This window comes from Cervus elaphus, chromosome 28 (assembly GCF_910594005.1).
Source record: "Cervus elaphus chromosome 28, mCerEla1.1, whole genome shotgun sequence".
Classification (NCBI taxonomy): domain Eukaryota; kingdom Metazoa; phylum Chordata; class Mammalia; order Artiodactyla; family Cervidae; genus Cervus; species Cervus elaphus.
In genome coordinates, this window is record NC_057842.1 from 40,288,059 (window position 1) to 40,306,345 (window position 18,287).

General features: G+C 40.8%; 1 protein-coding gene across 3 annotated transcripts in view; it reads left to right on the forward strand.

Annotated features, from left to right (window-relative positions):
- The window catches only part of LAMA4 (laminin subunit alpha 4), a 141,991-nt gene that overhangs the window by 42,080 nt on the left and 81,624 nt on the right, over positions 1-18,287 (forward strand). For all 3 annotated transcript variants that reach the window (XM_043890041.1, XM_043890043.1, XM_043890042.1), the window contains 2 exons: positions 4,223-4,347; positions 9,022-9,102. In XM_043890041.1, coding sequence (XP_043745976.1) covers positions 4,223-4,347; positions 9,022-9,102 — 206 coding nt within the window. The remainder of the gene's footprint in view (positions 1-4,222; positions 4,348-9,021; positions 9,103-18,287) is intronic.

Here is an 18,287-nt window from a genome sequence, read left to right on the forward strand (position 1 = left end):
AGGCTAATGAATTTTTTATTACTCTCAAAACCTAATTAAAACCTAATTCAGGAAAGCAAAGATTTTACATCTCTAATTTCTGTAGCATTTTTCTTGTGACTTTCAGACTCTCCTTTATGTGTGCAAAGCCAAAATCAACCAATCTAAGTCCCTTTAAGACTACACATGTGATCGGTAAACCAACACCCTCATTAGGTGTCAAAGAGAAAGAAGAAACTGAGAAAAAGGGAATTTTTTTTCATGTTTTACATGCAACTATAAAATTAGTATCTAAATCAAGAGCGTAATTCTTACATTAAAATCTTGACAATTTTCCAATCTGTTGCAAGATTGGAAAATCCCAAATTTTGCAAATAGTGATTCATTTCCATGCTAGCTAAAGTTTTGAAATAAAGTCATAAAATTACATGTGCAAAGGATTCTAAGGATGGCTAGCCCAGTGGAGTCCCCTGGTGCTTTATGCCCCTAGCATAATAATATGATGAGAACCAATACAGGTAATAAGTTTTCTATACATTGTTGTTCCTTCTCCCAACCCTGATCATGTCTCTCCTTTCGTATTCCCCACCTCAGTTAATGACAGCACCATTCTGCCAATCCTCCACACTTAGATGTCCTGCGTGCTTCATCAGCTTCCTTTTTCTTTTCACCGATGTATAGCTGGACACGAAATCCTACTAGTTCAACCTAGGAGAGAGCCTCCTCTGTTCTGTGCCATCCTGCTGTCTTAATTCATGCCCACAGCATCCCTCCCTGATGACTAGTACACTTTCCCAACTACTCATGATGCCCTGCTCCAGACTCTCCTTCCCTAATCTGTCTTCCTCACTAGCAATGGAGATATTTTTTAAAAACAACTTATATCAAGGCATCCCCTTTTCTAAAATCCTTCAAGGATTTCTATTCCAGCCTCAGTGAGCTTCTCACTGCCATCTCCCTGGACATATTTTGAGAACCAAAGTCTAGACAGACTACAGTGACCCATGAAGCATCTGACCAGCCACTAACCTGATGCTTTTAGGCTTTCTTCTCACCTTATATTGGTGCTGTGGCCCAGGTGTCTAGAGCCTCCATTTCTCACATGAAGGAGACACAGCTGGTGCCCAGATGTCATTCCTGACACCTAATCTGCGATTGATTGTCCAGACATGGCTTTCTTAACCATTGGCCAAAGATTCAGAATGCTTTTTTCATTTTTAAGTGAGGTCAGTTTTATTAAAAAATTAATTTAATTAATTTAATTTTAATTTTCCCAACAACAACATACTATTTATTGTTGTCTTTTTTTTCCTTTCTGATTTTTAAATGGCAGAACAATGAAAGTAAAGGATATTGGCAGTCTCAGAGTAAAAGATTTAAGAGACATTGTATACTGTCTCAGCTAGATCTTTGTTTTACAGACAGAGAATAGAGACCTAGGAAAGTCAACTGACTTGTTCAAATTCAACCATCTAGAAACCGGACGAGCTAGGGAATTCTCCCTGCTGCCAGCACTGTCCCTGCCAATCTCACAGAATGTACTTCATTTACCTTTTAGGAAATTTCATAGCAAGCTCTTTAAAAGAAGGCAGATGATTAAAGTCAGTGTTTGCATTCTGAGCACTTAGAGGTCATAGTGATTTGGAGGCTTTGCGCTTGAGGGTAATTGCTCTCTGTGGCTGCCATGGCAGAAATAGGGCCCTGACCAGGAAGCCAAAGCACCCATGGAGTCGCAAAGAATGGTCTGACATCTGACAACAGTCCTGTTTTCTTCTGCACAGATGGGTTTCATCTGTCCAACAAGGACTCGGACGAGTTTGACCCCACTCTAGAGCAGCCTGCCAGATTGCTTATGGCTTGTGCTGCGTGCTAGGTCACTTCAGTCATGTCCAGTTCTTTGTGATCCCGTGGACTGTAGCCTGCCAGGCTCCTCTGTCCTAGAGATTGTCCCAGCAAGAATACTGGAATGTGTTGCCATGGCCCCCTCCAGGGGGATCTTCCCGACCCAGGGATCGAACCCATGTCTCTTACATTTCCTGCATTGGCAGGTGGGTTCTCTACCACTAGTGCCCCCTGGGAAGCCCTGCTTATGGCTTAAATTCTGGGTGGTTGGACAGGGCTCATTGGTTTTCCCGGGGATAAGAGACTGCCACCAGTTTTGAGCTGGCTCTGGCTGTGTGTGAATTTCCTTCACTTGCTCCAGATACTAATTCACCCTTTCCCACTTCGGCCTTCCTCTTTCTTTTCAATGAATATTTGCTGAAGATTCACTCATCACGTGACGCAGCACTACGAACAGTGAGGGAAATATGTTAACATCTTGTCTGCACATCACACTCTATTTTTCAGTTTCTCAACAGTCAGGTGTCCTGAACTAGCCTCTTAATCCTATTCTGTTAACGTATTTCTAATCAGGAGTCAAAGGTGGTCCACGTCTGATGGCTATCAATTGGCTAAAGACCGTTCAACCATGATGGGTGTGGCCCACTGTCTAGTATGTTGCACTTGATTTGAAGTTCAAACTGTTAGTGAAACAGTATGACAGTTTCCAATGCAGTCATTTTATGACTCTTTTGGGAAAGGAACCTTTTCTCCAACACACTGGAGAAGCAGTATAATACGGGAATTTCCAGCCTAACTTCTGGAACCAGATTGCCTGAGCTGAAATCTCACTTTTGAGACATACCTACTGTCTGTGTAACACTGGGCAATTTGCTTAACCTCCTTGTATCTCTATTCATTTTGTAAAGTGTGAAAAAAAAATGGGACCTTAGAATTATTATGAAAATTAAATTAGTTAATCCACATAAAATGTTTAGAGCAGGACTTCACTATTATTTTATTTTGAACCTCAACATAGAACGTAGAGACAAAATAGAGAGCTCAAAGTTAAGTTCACAGTCCCTCCGTCTTGCCTTCCCCAAGATTCCTCCACAGAGCCCTGTTTGAAAAAGTTAACTGTTACAGTTCTGGTGCATAGGTGTTTCCAAGGGAATTGCTCAAACAGTATGGTGTCTCTTCAGTGGGGTTCTAATTCTAGTAGTACAGTTTTTCACTGAAAAGCCAATCAAACTTTACATACACTCTGGTGACGATACAGATGAAAACATCGTCATGCTACTGGCGTTGCCCTGTGCGATCTAGTCTAGTCCAGTTGGAGAAAATACCAGTAGACCTGCATCACTGCCTCTTACAGAGGACTAGTGAGAAATTAATCCAGCAGTTCAACAAACAGCTGCTGAGTACCGCTCCATTTCAGTTGATGGCAGCGCAATGCTGAGAGACAGTGCAGGGGGAGGCACTGCTGAGGCTGGCTGGCTGTGTGTGCTCAGCTGCGTCCGACTCCTTGCAGCCCTATGCACTGTAGTCCTTCAGGCTCCTTTGTCCATGGGATTTCCCAGGCAAGAATACTGGAGCGGGTTGCTGTTTCCTACTCCAGGGGATCTTTCCCACCCAGTAATTGAACCCGCGTCTCTTATGTCTCCTGTATTGGCAGGTGAGTTCTTTACCATTGTGCCACCTGAGGCTGGGAGCTGATGATAATGTGCGTAGGAAAGGAGGGAAGGATCGAGGAGTCATCAGGAAGGAATCCTGAAGCTCTCAAAGGCCTGGTACAGATCTTGAATGATAAATAGGCATTCTAGGCAGAAGAATCAACTGTTGTGAGCTTTTCTTCCAATTATCCCTACCATAAATGGAAGAATCACACAATAAACCAGCTTACTATTTCTCATATATCATTATGCCAGATACCAGTCCATTAGCTGAATATTCTTTATCTACCTTCTAGTCCATTTATACTTTACTTGGACACATTTTATTCTTCTGAGCCCATAAGTTCTTAAAATGTTCCCCCTAGTGTTTACCAGGACGGAATTTTTTTTTTTTCATTTCATATTTATTCCTAGTCAGTAAACTGATGCTTCTAGGATATTCAGAGCTTGATTATTCTGATTATCATTCTGAATTGAAATGAATGACTAATAATCTGCTCTTCACACCAACTCTGAAGAGAGCCCCCAGGCTGCCAGTGCATGTGCAGAAGTCTTCCCCATGGTTCACACTTTGTAGCATCCACCGGGGCCAGCATAGCTCCTCTGTGCTGACCAGTAGGTATCATTACATACCATCTGTTTTGTCAGGCCGATATCCCTTTTGCTTGAAATACTGCTTGATTCCCACATTTGCTGTGTATAAAATTTTTTGTGTGCCCTTGTCAATTTTCTTATCTTTTTGTCCATAGCACTGCCAGCGGAACACAACAGGCGAGCACTGTGAGAAATGTCTAGATGGTTATATTGGAGATGCCATCAGGGGACCCCCCCGGTTCTGCCAGCCATGCCCCTGCCCCCTGCCTCATGTTGCCAAGTAAGTCTTAAAGGAAAATAGCCTTTCTACTGCTTATCCCCTTTGTTTTTCTTTTCTTTTTTCTCCCTATACAGAGTTCTAGGGGTTTTGTACAATCAAAATTGAGTATCTCCTGTTGCAATGAGACTGGAAAAGATACAGGAAAGTTTTCTAGCCCGAATCCACTTTCAAGAAAACGTAAACACTTGCAGTATAGGTGGTGACTCTGTTCCCTATGTTGGGGGTGGGTTGCAGGACGCATCACAGACACAATGAAGTTTCCCAAGCTTTATAAGCAAGGCTATTCCCATTTTTTCTCGACTATCCCTTGACCTAGAGAGATTGCAAATGGTGATGCCCACAGATATTATAATTCAGTGTTTTCAGTAGTACTGGTTTCTTCTGACTCCCGCAGAGCAGAGCTTTTCTACATGTGGCAGCTAAGTGGATTTTCAGTTAGAAGTAGAGCATAGATAAACAGAGTGCTTTAGACCAGTCAGCACATAGAAGATTTCTGAGAAAATGAATTTTCACTTCTGGCTGTGTTTCCTGAATGAGAAATTAAAGACAATACACATAGTATGGCAAAACCAATACAATGTTGTAAAGTAAAATAAATTAATTAATTAAAAAAAGACAATGCACATACATCTTAGTGGAAATAATGGAATTCTTTTCAGGCACATATATGTATAAATCCAGTAGTCAAGTCAGGACTAGCCATTTTATTGACTTAAAAGTGTAGAATGTAATGTAGAATTGAAATGATATAATGGTATTTAGTTTTCCAGCATTTTGCATACTCTCTATCAGGTGCTCTTCTAATTGTTTGGATGTAATATTTCCTTGATAGTTGTAAAGATTAAATAATGCATATAAAATAACTAGAAAAAGTCCTGAATGCCTTACATACACACATACACTCTCTGTCTCTCTCTGTTTCACTCACTCACACACACACACACTCGCTCTCTCTTTCTTGTTTTCTTTTTTATTATGGCTTAATACAAGATATTGAATATAGTTCCCTGTGCTATATAATAGGATCTTGTTGTTTATCCACCCTACATATAATAGTTTGCATCGGCTAATCCCGAACTCCCAATCCATCCCTCTCCCATCCCTCTCAGGCCACCTGACAACCACCAGTCTGTTCTCTATGTCTGTGAATCAGTTTCTGTTCCATAGATAAGTTCATCTGTGTTATATGTTAGATTCCATATATAAGTAATATCATCACACACGCTTTCTTATAAAGAGAAAAGAGATGACAACCGTTTCCCCCTAACTGTTTTCCCCTTTATTGAACACCAATATCACCTAACATTTCGCCTAATAGTTTGTGATTTGTTCAGATCCTCTGATGAGTCTGGCAGGCAATGAAGAAGTTAAAGTTTTACAGTCCCATCTTTCTTTAGAAACCATTAAACTGCCTTAGCCCTTGCTTTGTGATTTTTCATGTTCAGTGGTGTTAATAGTGTGCACAAAATGGATGGTACTGAGAGTGAGGCTGGAAACTCAAACACTGTGTTCTGTTCTTTTTATGCAAGCTTGTCCTGATTTATGAGCTCCCTTTGCTCCACCTAGATATATTATTTGATTGGTCATTAATAGTCTGCTCTCAAGCATGAGTCTTAACCACATCTGACGGCGTGTTCAGTGTGCTGTTCCCTTACCGTGGTGTAGTTATTTTGTTAAATATATTTACCTCTAACTTTCTAATAACGGGTTTCACTCATTCTCCCACATGAACAAAGTTGTTATATAGCATCATCTGCTCAAAGCAGGTTTATAAGCTTAGAGCTGCAGTTTCTTTAGAAATTAACAGAGGAATTAGAAAGGTAATCCCAAATTCTTCATTATGTTGTCTGACTTTTGTACTTTTTTGCACCATACATATGACAATTACTTATCTAAATTATGTGACATTAATGCTTTGAGATATGAGGCTTCTGGAACCTCATTGGCTGAGAAGTCTTACCTACATAAAATCAATAAATATTAATCACTTATTACATGCCAATCATGTACTGGTTGTTGGTCACAGTTGTGAAGAGAATGGTCAAAAACTCCTGCCTTCCTTAAAATAGATCAGATTACAACAGTATTTTGACACTTCTAAAGCAAATGACCTTTTTATCTATGAGACAGATTATCCAATGTCTTAGTTCATCAAAAAGCTGTTTTGAAGACTGTTAATGCTTTTAAATAAAATAAACAGAAACTTGCCAGTCGGGTAATGAAGTTCTTGTCTTGAAAGAGAAAACACAGGTAGTTCCATAGGCACCAAGAAATACCATTTCCACCCATATTCTTTCTCTGCTGGTGTGTGTAGATCTGAGTTCAGAAGAGCAGTTGAGGGACTTAGGGAATGGATTGTGCAATTAGGTACGTATTCACAGATATAAAAGCTGAAGTTTCTAGAGGACAGATATGAGATGAAAAAACCTGTTGAAAGTTAACACAAAAGCAAAAATATACAACCTATAAGTAAAGAACATATGTGAGAGTATGGAGGAATGGGGGAGGGTGGGAGAGATCTGCTTTCTCTGTAGTGGCAATAGTTCTATTTCCTGAATCCCTTCGGGGAGAAAACTGGCTCCAAAAAGCCGGGAGTAGTCTGTAATCATAGAATAGGACAAATTGGCCTGGATCCTATAAAGTGCTAGTCTTTGATCTGGCCTTATTATTGACTGAGTTAACTAATCTCAAATACAAATCAAATATCATATAAAATCAGACTCCCCACTGCCTCTTTCAGCTTTTCTTAAAATTCATATTGCTGCTTTCTATAAAAATCATTCATATTGCTGCTTTCTATAAAAATCAAAGTGCCAGGACTTTTATTTGAGCTTTCAGAAAGGCACCATGTGTGGAATCTCAGTTCCGTTAGAAAGATACACTAGTTGAGCCTACAGACCCAGGATTTGGATCCCCAGTTACAAGAGCCACATTTGAAAGCAAGAGAGTGATGCTTGAGGGAGTTTTGCAAACAAACAGTGCTGAGTCTGTTTTCCTTTAAGTTCCCTGAGGGTTTTTCAAAAGCGTAAGACTCCCTTCCACTTGGAGAGGGCACTGTGGTTGTTAGTGTGGGCTGAGAAAGGCACAGTGATTTCATTTCCCTAGCTCCAAACAGACTTTAGCGTAAGCAAAATGTAAACAGTTAATGCTGATGAAAAACAAAAAAAGGAGCTCTCGATGGCCCTACTGCCCCTGTGTCTCCCTCCACCAAGACCAGTGGTCACATAGCTGTTTCCAGGGTCCATTTGCACAGAGCTTAGTTATTTATTTGGGGTTTGGCCAGACATCTTCCATGTCTACTAATAATTGCACCAAGTAAGGAAAATGTCATCTGTTCGAAACAGTAGGACCTTAGCTCAAAGAAGATAACTCCAGGCAAATCTTTCCAGGCAAATCTTTCATTCCTTCAAGCCATGGGTGGGCCACTGGGTGGAACATCTTCAAAGAAATATGCATGTTCTGGACGCCTAACTGATAGTGTTTCTTCAAGAAGGCTGAGGAATAAGAACAAGAAAAATAAAGGATAAATGCCAAAGAAATGTAATTCATTGGAGTGTTTTTAACCAAACCGCTAGAGAAAATAAGTTGTGTGTACTGCCTTTTACTGAGAAGCACATGTTGTTTTCTGATTGATTTTATAAATGCATTCACACAAAGCAAACATATTCATTTGCTTTCCTCCAAAGACCATTAGGTCTTTGCTGATACATGCAGAAATGTGAGAACAGCAGGTCATACTCCGTGGATTGTATAGTACCTAAGCCAAAACTAATTTAAAAGTCTTTAAAATTTTGTATACCATCCTCATAGGGATAGATTCCTGTCAATGTAGAATTTTCGAAACAAATAGAGTAATAATCCATTTCCCTGCCTTGATAATTATTTATTCTGCTGAAACAGTGTGTGTTTATTTTCTGTTCTGTGTCCTACTTTTTATTATCAAAAAAAGAAGAAGAATCAAAAGAGAGGGTTTCATGGACTAGAACCCTTTTACTGTGGGTCCTGTTTTTTTGCTTGAGTACTTGCTTTGTGACTTTGGTCAGTTGAGCCAGTCCCTGCACCCTTTATTCCCATCCCTTAAGGTACACAGGAAAGAAATTAAAGTTCTGTAAAGATTATAAGGCATATAATCTTTATAAAGATTATAAAGCAACATCTGGCTCATGATGTTGAAGAGTGAAAGAGAGTTAATGCAGGAAAAAAAGAAGAAAACTTCCAAGTGAATACACAGAAAGTGATGGGAAAAAAAAAGAAAATTCTCATATGAATCTAAAATCACAGGTAAAATTTGCTTATTTTATATCCAGCTTTGGAATATGTGGTTTAGACTTGCATTAAATACACACACACACACACACACACACACACACATACACACACACAAATATACATGATGTTCTGCAAATTCCCACTGTTTCAAGTCAAAATAATGAAGTGCCTCTATGGAAAAATAAATGAGGTAGATGGAAATGGTGTCACCAGTGGTGTGTCACTTTCTGTCTGAGCCTGATATTCTAAGCTTTCCTAAAAGGAGGGAGATTTAATTTAAATGAAGCAAGTGATCACACCCATTTGAACTTGAGGGGGACCAAGGTAGAGATGATCTAATCAAAATTAAGACAGCCTCTTCAGTGATGTATGGAACTGACTTCTAATATTCTCTTTCAATTCTAGTTTTGCAGAGTCCTGCTATAGGAAAAACGGAGCTGTTCGGTGTATTTGTAAAGAAAACTATGCTGGACCTAATTGCGAAAGGTAGGCTCCTGAACACCCCTGTGCTCTGTGAGGGTAAAAGGAAACTTCCTGTTTCCCACATTCGTCAGTTCTGCCATGCTCTCATTCAATAGGTCTTAAGAAGGAATGAGGGACAGCATTTCAGAACCTTTTGGGGGAACTTTCCCAAACCCCATGCCTCAGATACAACTATAAGAATGCTCCCTAGGGACTTCCCTGGTGGTCCAGTGGATAAGAATCTGCCTGCCAATGCAGGGGACACAGGTTCAGTCCCTGGGTAGGGAAGATCCCACGTGCCACAGAGCAACTAACTGCATGCGCCACAGCCACGGAAACCTGTGCTCCACGACAGGAGAAGCCACTGCAGTGAGAAGCCTGTGCACCTCAGCTAGAGAGTAGCCCCCGCTCACCACAGCTAGAGAAAGCAGCAGCGAAGACTCAGTGCAGTCAAAAGTAAGTTAATTAATTAAAAAAAAAAAAAAAGAATGCTCCATAGGCGTCCATGGCTACATCGCAGGATAAATGGGTAAGGAAAGAGGAAAATGAATGTCTGTATTTTGAAGAGATGGTTTTGGCAATGGTCCTTTCTCTCTCTCTCACTGAGAACTAGTAGTACAATAATTAATGTCCAAAAGAGAGGGAGAAAGGAGAAAGACTTCTTCAGGCATTCCTTTTTCTATTAACTGGTCAGTTAATACAGTGATACATTGAAAAAGGCACAAACCTATTATTTAGCCTATTTTTTATACCATTTCCTCTCCTGAAAAGTAATTCCATGAGTTTGGATTTTCTGAATCCCTTTTTTGGTATTTATACCTAACACTTTTTTAAGTTGCTTTGGGCTTTGCTCAAACAGGAAAGGACTTGGCAAGCAAGAGTGCACGGCTTCCCACCAAATGATTTCTGGCAAGATATTTCCCATCCTCCCTCAGCTGCTCACAGGTTTCTAAGATAAAAGGGCTTTCACTAAAAGAGTCTCACAGAGAGGCCTTCTTATTTTTAACAGAAATGCCATTAACGTCGGCCTCCCCATGTATTTAGGCAGCAAAATGATGCGTGATGTCCTCAAGACAGGGAAGGAAGGGCCAGAAAGAACCAGTCAGACATCTAGTCCCATATCCCCACGGCTGTGGGGCGCTCACTTCACACAGCACACTGCCTACTGCCTTGGGTGGGGCTCAGAAACTCAGCCTAGGGTTCAAAAGGTAAACCTTAATTACCATTCCACATCCTCCATCTCTCAAACAAAACACCCTCCATCTCTCAAAGTGTAGCTCTGGAACTCTTTTGAAAAAGCCACAGTGTCTGTGGAACATAGAAAATCTCTATATTTTGAGGAGATTGTTATTGTAATTATTATATATGCAAAATATGGATAATTCTTTTGCTGAAGAGTTGTGGGATTTCCCCCCTTTTTACTGTAAGGGAAGAGGAACATTAAAGCTAAGAGACCATGTGAATGTCATCCTTTAGGGGGACTGCTAGAGATGATCAGACAATCTTCAGCTGATGAATGTTGGTGATACACTTTTTCTGTATTTCTTTATGTGGGGGCCCAGGAACATGAACCATCTGATTTATTCATTGTCTGGCTCCCCAGGGTGTGAGAGGTTGTTCAACAGCCAGCGATGGAGCTTTTTTTCTCATCAGTGTCTGAGGTTAAACTCAGTTTAGTCTGATAAAGATTAAGCAATATTACTGGCTAATGGGTGCTGGATGGCTCCTGAGAGGGGAATTAATAGTCTTAGAGTCCTGCTGACCGAACACGCATTCCCCCAGAAGTGATGTAATCCGGGCCCCAAGGGCTCAGTTCTACACAGTCACACAGGGGCGTGGATGGGGTTCTGTCAGCGACGGCGGGGGGCCTGGCACAAGACAGCATGTACCCTCAGACGTGGAGCTGTGGTTGATAAATCCCCCGGCACACACTGGAGGCTCCTGGAACCTGGCATTAATCAGCAAGGCTCAGTGAGATCTGCTGCTTAGCTGGACCTGGATTGATAGGATGGAGGGGAGAGCACCAGTTTGGGAGGTGGAAGTAAAGTGCTGAGATGTAGCGTCAGCTTGTCTGAGTCCGTCTCTCAGCTTTGGATTCCTTTATGATCCCTTTATGATCCTCCTGGGTAAATTATTTGATCTCTATGTGGCAGTTTCCACATCTCTAGAAAGGAAAAAAATGAAAAATACCCACCTCATAAGACTGTTGTGAGGAATACTGAGAAGTTCTTAGTATGGCACCTGGCACTTAATAAATGCTCAATGATAATTAACTGGAGACAGTGTGAGTCATTGAGCCTGTTGTCCTGTTTCCACCACTGGCATAATGTGTGCTTGGGACAAGTTGGCTTGTTTCCCTGAATCTGTTTCCTTAACTAGAAATGGTGCCTCTACTATGATTGTCTCTTGTGTCCTCTCTCAGCCTCATAACTACCCCTAGAGGTGCTCATATTTTATCATTTTGCAGGTGAAGAAACTGACTTGTCTAAAGTCACATCACTTGCTAAGTGGGAGAACCAGGATTTGAAAAGTTTGGGCTAAACATTTGTATTCTCCCATTCTGCTTTTCCCAAATGTCTTCCTAAGAGTCTCCTATTTTAAACGTTGATGATTAATGAGCTAGATGAACTTTTGATATGGAGGAGAAAAATGGTTAATCTGTTGACTAGATTCTGTTTGACAGGAGGCTACATCTACAGGGGCCCTGGAAGTATGCATCTCTTCTAAGGCCTCTCATCTGCTTTGGGGGAGGATAACTTAGAGCAAATTTCTCCATATTTCCTGTCCACCCTTCCTCACACCCTGCTCTTTTAAAGAGAATGTACTGAGGTCTTTTACATTGAAACTTGACTTGATAATCCAGGGAACTCTTCCTCAAAATAGAAATGAGTACAGAAACAGATTGTGGTGGAGCAGGTAGGGATGTGATACATGTAAGATATGGTCTCTTGTCCTCAATGAAGTCAAAGCTAGGGCAGGAGACAAACCTCAAAAGCATTGATTGCCAGACAGAAAAAAGGAAATGCCAAAGAGAAGGCTAACAGAGGCTCTTCACAACTGTAGTGGAAGGAGAGATTTCCTTCCCGTGGAGGGGCTGGGTCATCTCACAGGAGGTGGCCTCAACTGCTTGTGATTTGTTTGACTCTGGAACTGAAGGGGGGTGGGGGGCTCTGTTTTGAGTTTAATCATCAGATTGTTAAGTTTTTCCAGTTAAATTTCATCTAATATATTTTCAGTTAATTTGTAAACTCAAATTTGCCCACAAGATCTTTTCAAAATATGTAGCTGGTTTGTATGGATATCTATCTCATTCGTCCAAACAAGAACGCGCTGGGTGTTTCTGTACTTAGAGATCATTTAATCAAAGATGGTTTTCAAGTCTGACTTTGTGTATGTATCTCCTGGAAACCTTTGGATTCCAGGGCCCTGCCTAAACCCGTCCATGCCCCACTGAGAAGAGACCTCTCAGGTGAAGCTGGGGGACCCATATTTTGACGCCCTGTTGGGTTCTCACAGCAATCCTCTCACTGGCTTGTGAACTACTGCTCGGTTTCAACCTTTGATACCACACCCACAAAGTATAAAATAGTGTTTCCCAAACTGGGACTCAAGAGCCACAGGTGTCCTCGGAAATATTTGTGGAGGTTCATGGGTTCTCAGCGAGTTTTTTCTTAATTTTGTGTTTTATTTCAGTGATATTCCCAAGGGTAAAAAAGTTCACTGAAACATGTTCTATACATTCTGTAGTACCATGTTATAATACAGGAGGATCTATCTGCCTCAGAGCTAAGGAGAAAATAAATGGCTGATGGTGTGTCAGTGAGACATTACAGATAGCTGGAGGCCCAAAGACGACATTGAGGCAAACTGAGTCATCATACAGCAGAAGATAATAAGAAGAGTTGCCAAGAATACACAGAAGAACTATACAAAAAAATCTTAATGACCCAGATAACCATGATGGCATGATCAGTCACCTAGAGCCAGACATCCTGGAATGCGAAGTCAAGTGGGCTTTACGAAACATCACTACGAACAAAGCTAGTGGAGGTAATGGAATTCCAGTTGAGCTATTTCAAATCCTAAAAGATGATGCTCTTAAAGTGCTGCACTCAATATGCCAGCAAGTTTGGAAAACTCAGCAGTGGCCACAGGACTGGAAGAGGTCAGTTTTCGTTCCAGTCCCAAAAGAAAGGCAATGCCAAAGAATGTTCAAACTACCATACAGTTACACTCATCTCACACACTAGCTAAGACATGCTTAAAATTCTCCAAGCCAGGCTTCAACAGTATGTGAACCATGAACTTCCAGATGTTCAAGCTGGTTTTAGAAAAGGCAGAGGAACCAGAGATCAAATTGCCAGCATCCGTTGGATCATAGAAAAAGCAAAAGAGTTCCAGAAAACATCTACTTCTTTATTGACTATGCCAAAACCTTTGACTGTGTGGATCACAACAAACTGTGGAAAATTCTTCAAGAGATGGGAATACCAGACCACCTTACCTGCCTCCTGAGAAATCTGTATACAGGATAAGAAGCAACAGTTAGAACTGGACATGGAACAGTAGACTGGTTCCAAATCAAGGCTATATATTATCACCATGCTTATTTAACTTATATGCAGAGTACATCATGCAAAATGCCAGGCTGGATGAAGTACAAGCTGGAATCAAGATTGCTGGAAGAAATATCAATAACTTCAGATACACAGATGACACCACCCTGATGGCAGAAAGCAAAGAAGAACTAAAGAGCATCTTGATGAAAATGGAAGAGGAGAATGAAAAAGTTGGCTTAAAACTCAACATTCAGAACTCTAAGATTATGGCATCTAGTCCCATCACTTCATAGCAAATAGATGGGGATGAAAACAGTGACAGACTTTATTTTGGGGGGCTCCAAAATCACTGCAGATGGTGACTGCTGCCATGAAATTAAAAGATGCTTGCTCCTTAAAAGAAAAGGTATGACCAACCTAGACAGTGTAGTAAAAAGCAGAGACATTACTTTGCCAACAGAAGTCCATCTAGTCAAAACTATGGTTTTTCCAGTAGTCGTGTATGGATGTGAGAGTTGGACCATGAAGAAGACTGAGCGCCAAAGAATTGATGCTTTTGAACTGTGGTGTTGGAGAAGACTCTTGAGAGTCCCTTAGACTGCAAGGAGAGCAAGTCAGTCAATCCTAAAGGAAATCAGTCCTGAATATTCATTGGAAGGACTGATGCTGAAGCTGAAGCTCTAATACTTTGGCCACCTGATACGAAGAACTGACTCGTTTGAAAAGACCCTAATGCTGGGAAAGATTGAAGGCAGGAGGAGAAGGGGACGACAGAGGACAAGATGGCTGGATGGCATCACTGACTTGATGGACATGAGTTTGAGCAAGCTCCAGAGGTTGGTGATGGACAGGGAAGCCTGGAAAACTGCAGTCCATGGGGTCATAAAGAGTTGGACATGACTGAGCAACTGAACTGAACTGAACTGAGTCATCACACAGCACCGGGCAGGCCATGCCTGCTAAAGTCAAACAGGCCTCTACCGTGTCACATTGCAAGTGGTCATTCAGTTGCGACAACATCATCTGTTGCCTGAATGATGCTGTTAATTTGAATTCGATTCATTTTATAGTTTTGTTGTGTTTTATTTGGAAAATTTATCCTGGTTTTTCAAGATACATAAAAGTCATAGACATAAAGAGTTACTACTTAGTTTTCTGTTTCAAGTATTTAAGGATGATTTAAGTGAGCACTGGAAGAGATAGTCTATGTAAATGTTTTCCTTTTTACAAGGATCCATACAAGATACATGTTTGAGCAACACTGGTCTAAAATAGGAAAGACATGAGCCTCTTTCTTTAGTACTTTGCAAAATAGCTCAAACATGCTGCTTTTCCCAATAAGGTCCGAGTTATTTAGCCTACTCTGGGCCCTATCTATCTCTTCCCAAAGCCCTGTCTCACCTCATAATTTAAACTCCCCATACTGGAACTGCTGCTTTTAACACCCACTGGGTCAGCTGTAGAGCTTACCACATATTGTTGCATTTAGGTGATGATCATAGTGATAATGGTAAAAATAATAAGTAATATTTACTAGTGCTTACTGTATGCCAGGTACTATTGTCAGCACTTTCTTTTCAGGCAATGATATATTTAAACCTCAAAGAAAAATCCTATGAGATACCATTTTCATCCTTATTTACAGAGAAAGAAAGTGAGACACAGAGAGGTTAAGCCGCTTGTTCAAAGTCAAACAATTTTTAAAAATCTCTTTGAACTGTGGGCTTCTCAACAGTAGTGTCTTATTTCTGTCTCTCTTCATTCTTCCCCCATTACAGTATCTAGAATATTGTAGGCACTGAGTTACATTTGTTTCAGTAATGGTTCTTTAAAACTTTTTTTTACTAAAAAACCCCAGAACATTTATTATTCCTTTAAAAAGACTCGATGCAGTGACAAGAGTCAGACATTTCTTGCGCCATTTGACCCCCTACTTCTCACCCCAAGCCTGGAAAATCAAAGACCCAGAATTGAATAGAGGTTGCAAATGTTAAGTTATCTTCTGATGCAAATAATTATAAAATGAACAATCATATGGACAGGAGTTTTGAATCTCATTCTCATTCAGAGTGACCTTCCCTCTGCTCCTAAGTAGTACATTTTATTTAAAGATGGAGGGGCCTTTATTAGGTGGCTCTCATTGCTTAAGGATCAGGAAAGAAGAATGGGGCAAATTAAAGTAAATTTAAGGGAATCTGAAAATCCTAACAGGAAAAGCCGAACATGATATCATCAAAGACTATGATGATGACAGTGATAATGATTTTGATAATGACCTTGAAGTTAGAAAAAAATAATGAAGAGGAAGAGGAAACTAACATTTATTGAGGATTATATTATGATTCAGGCTTCTGAGATGGCGCAGTGATAAAGAATCTGCCTGCCAGGGCAGGAGACTCAGGTTCGATCTGTGGGTTGGGAAGATCCCCTAGGGTAGGAAATGTATTCTTGCTGGGAATATCCCATGGACAGAGGAGCCTGGAGGGCTACAACCCATGGGCTCACAAAGAGTAAGACGTGACTGAACACGCACCATATTATGATTTGGTGATTTAGTCTGATTCTGCAGGCATCATGTTTTTCAAACTTAAGCTGTCAGACCTGTTATCTATACAAAAATCTTATTAAGCCTACTCTTGCCTGCTCCACTTCTGGATTCTTGCCCTGTGACCTGGAATGGGTTGCTTATATTTCCCTAGCTTTAGTTCCCAGTCTTTCATAGAGAAGTGGAGAGCATTTATCTGGCACCTGCTGTGTAACAAATACTTTTTTTCTTTGTTTAATTTAACCCAAATGACTGTAGAGCCACGTCCTCCTCAGAAAAGCTTCTGTGCCACCTGGGCTGGGAATTTTGGCACCTTTGATAAAGGCATTCAGTGAGGACTAGAATGCAGCCCTGGGAAGAGAAGCAAAGGAGGAAGAGCAGAGGACAGGGAAAGCACTACAAAAACTCCCCAAATAATAGTTTTTGGTCAAAAATTTTTTTTGACCAAAATGTTTTTGACAAAAAGCACATCTTTCCCCCCCCCCCATTTTGCCAAATGATATGATCACTGACTGAAATGACAAAGTTCATATGTCACTATTCTTTCATTTACATTGTATATTTGTCAGCTCTATTTTCTCTGAGTGAATCAAGTCATTAATACAACTAGAAATGAAATTACGGAAGCACATAAAAGTGCACCAGTCCTGGGTACCTGGACTCCAGTGCTGACTCTGAATCCAATTCCTGGTCCTTTTGTATTCTTTGTAATTTACTCTTGGAGGGCAGGAATTAGGCATATTAATAGATAGCATTTGATTACTCACCTGTTATATCATTAATGGGTTAATTAGTTGACTCATTAATGCTATACTTGTGGAGTGGAAAGAGTATAACCTTGGGAGTCCCACTCAATGCTTGAGCCCTGTAGTGGTGAACCAGTCATCCTGCTTCTTCATCGTCTAGTTTCCTCATCTGTAAAGTTGGAGTCAGAAGGGGCTTAGTACAAAACCTTTGCGTTCTCAGGCTATAACATCTGTAGGGTTGAAGTTGGGACTGTGACTTCAGAGTTGCCTCTGAGACTGCCACCAAAAGATGTTCTTGAAATTCAAAGTAACTCAAAGTAGATCTCTACTGTGGTTGAGATTCTGACTTAGAGAAGAGAAAGTTTGGTTTTTCTCTTGTAGAAAACCAGGAGACCGCCTATGGAGATCAAATACAGTGGAATCAAACAGAGAAAAGAAAGTAACTGGCATCTGGCTTCTGTGAGCTTGGACAGGTCCGTTCACTCCCGGACCTCAGGCTCCCAGTTGCACACCGAGGTGGCAGATCCGCATCCCATTTTAGTGAGCCTAAGAATCCTAATATTCTGTTTGGTAGACAGCAGCCCAGGATAGAAATTCAATCCAGCCATGAGTTCCACAGAGGAATGATGTATGCTGACTTGGGGACCAGAGGGCCTGTACACTAGAGGTACAGAGACATGAATATGAATAACAAAATGTGTCAAACATTTCCTCTTTGTAGGTTGTGTGGCACTTAACATTCGATCTTATCTTTTTCATAGTCTTCCGTATCTAGAGTTTGTATAATTATGCCTAATTCCTTTCCTGTTCTTTCAGTGCATAGGCTGTGTGTTTTTCCTCTTCCTGTCTCTCCACGCCTTACACAAAATAGACATGAATTGTCCTTCTGTTGGTTGAATTCAGTCATTCATGTAAAGCAGCAGCAGTGTGGTCCAGGGTGGAGTGAAGAAAAGAACATCAGGGTCAGAGGGTCTGGGTCATATGCTGTCACTTCCTGGCTATGTGAGACTGGGAAATCCAACTAGCCTCTCAACCTCAGAATGCCAGGCCTGGGTGCCCTCCCTCCTGGGTGTCTGTGGTAACTAAATAAACTTACCTAGTTGAAGCCATGAGATGCAATGCAAGTGACTGAACATACACCATCATTACGATTACATCAAAAAACTGAGACAGGAATAAAGCCTGGGAAAACATATGCAAAATGTTGAACAGTGATTTTGTTAAGGTCTTGGGATTACAGGTGTGATTTTTTTTTAATTTCTCTGTTTTTCAAATGTTCTGAATCATAATTCTTTTGCTTTAAATGGAGGCCTTCAAAAATGTGGTGTCTTATTATTACTGGCTGGGTCTTACTGGTTT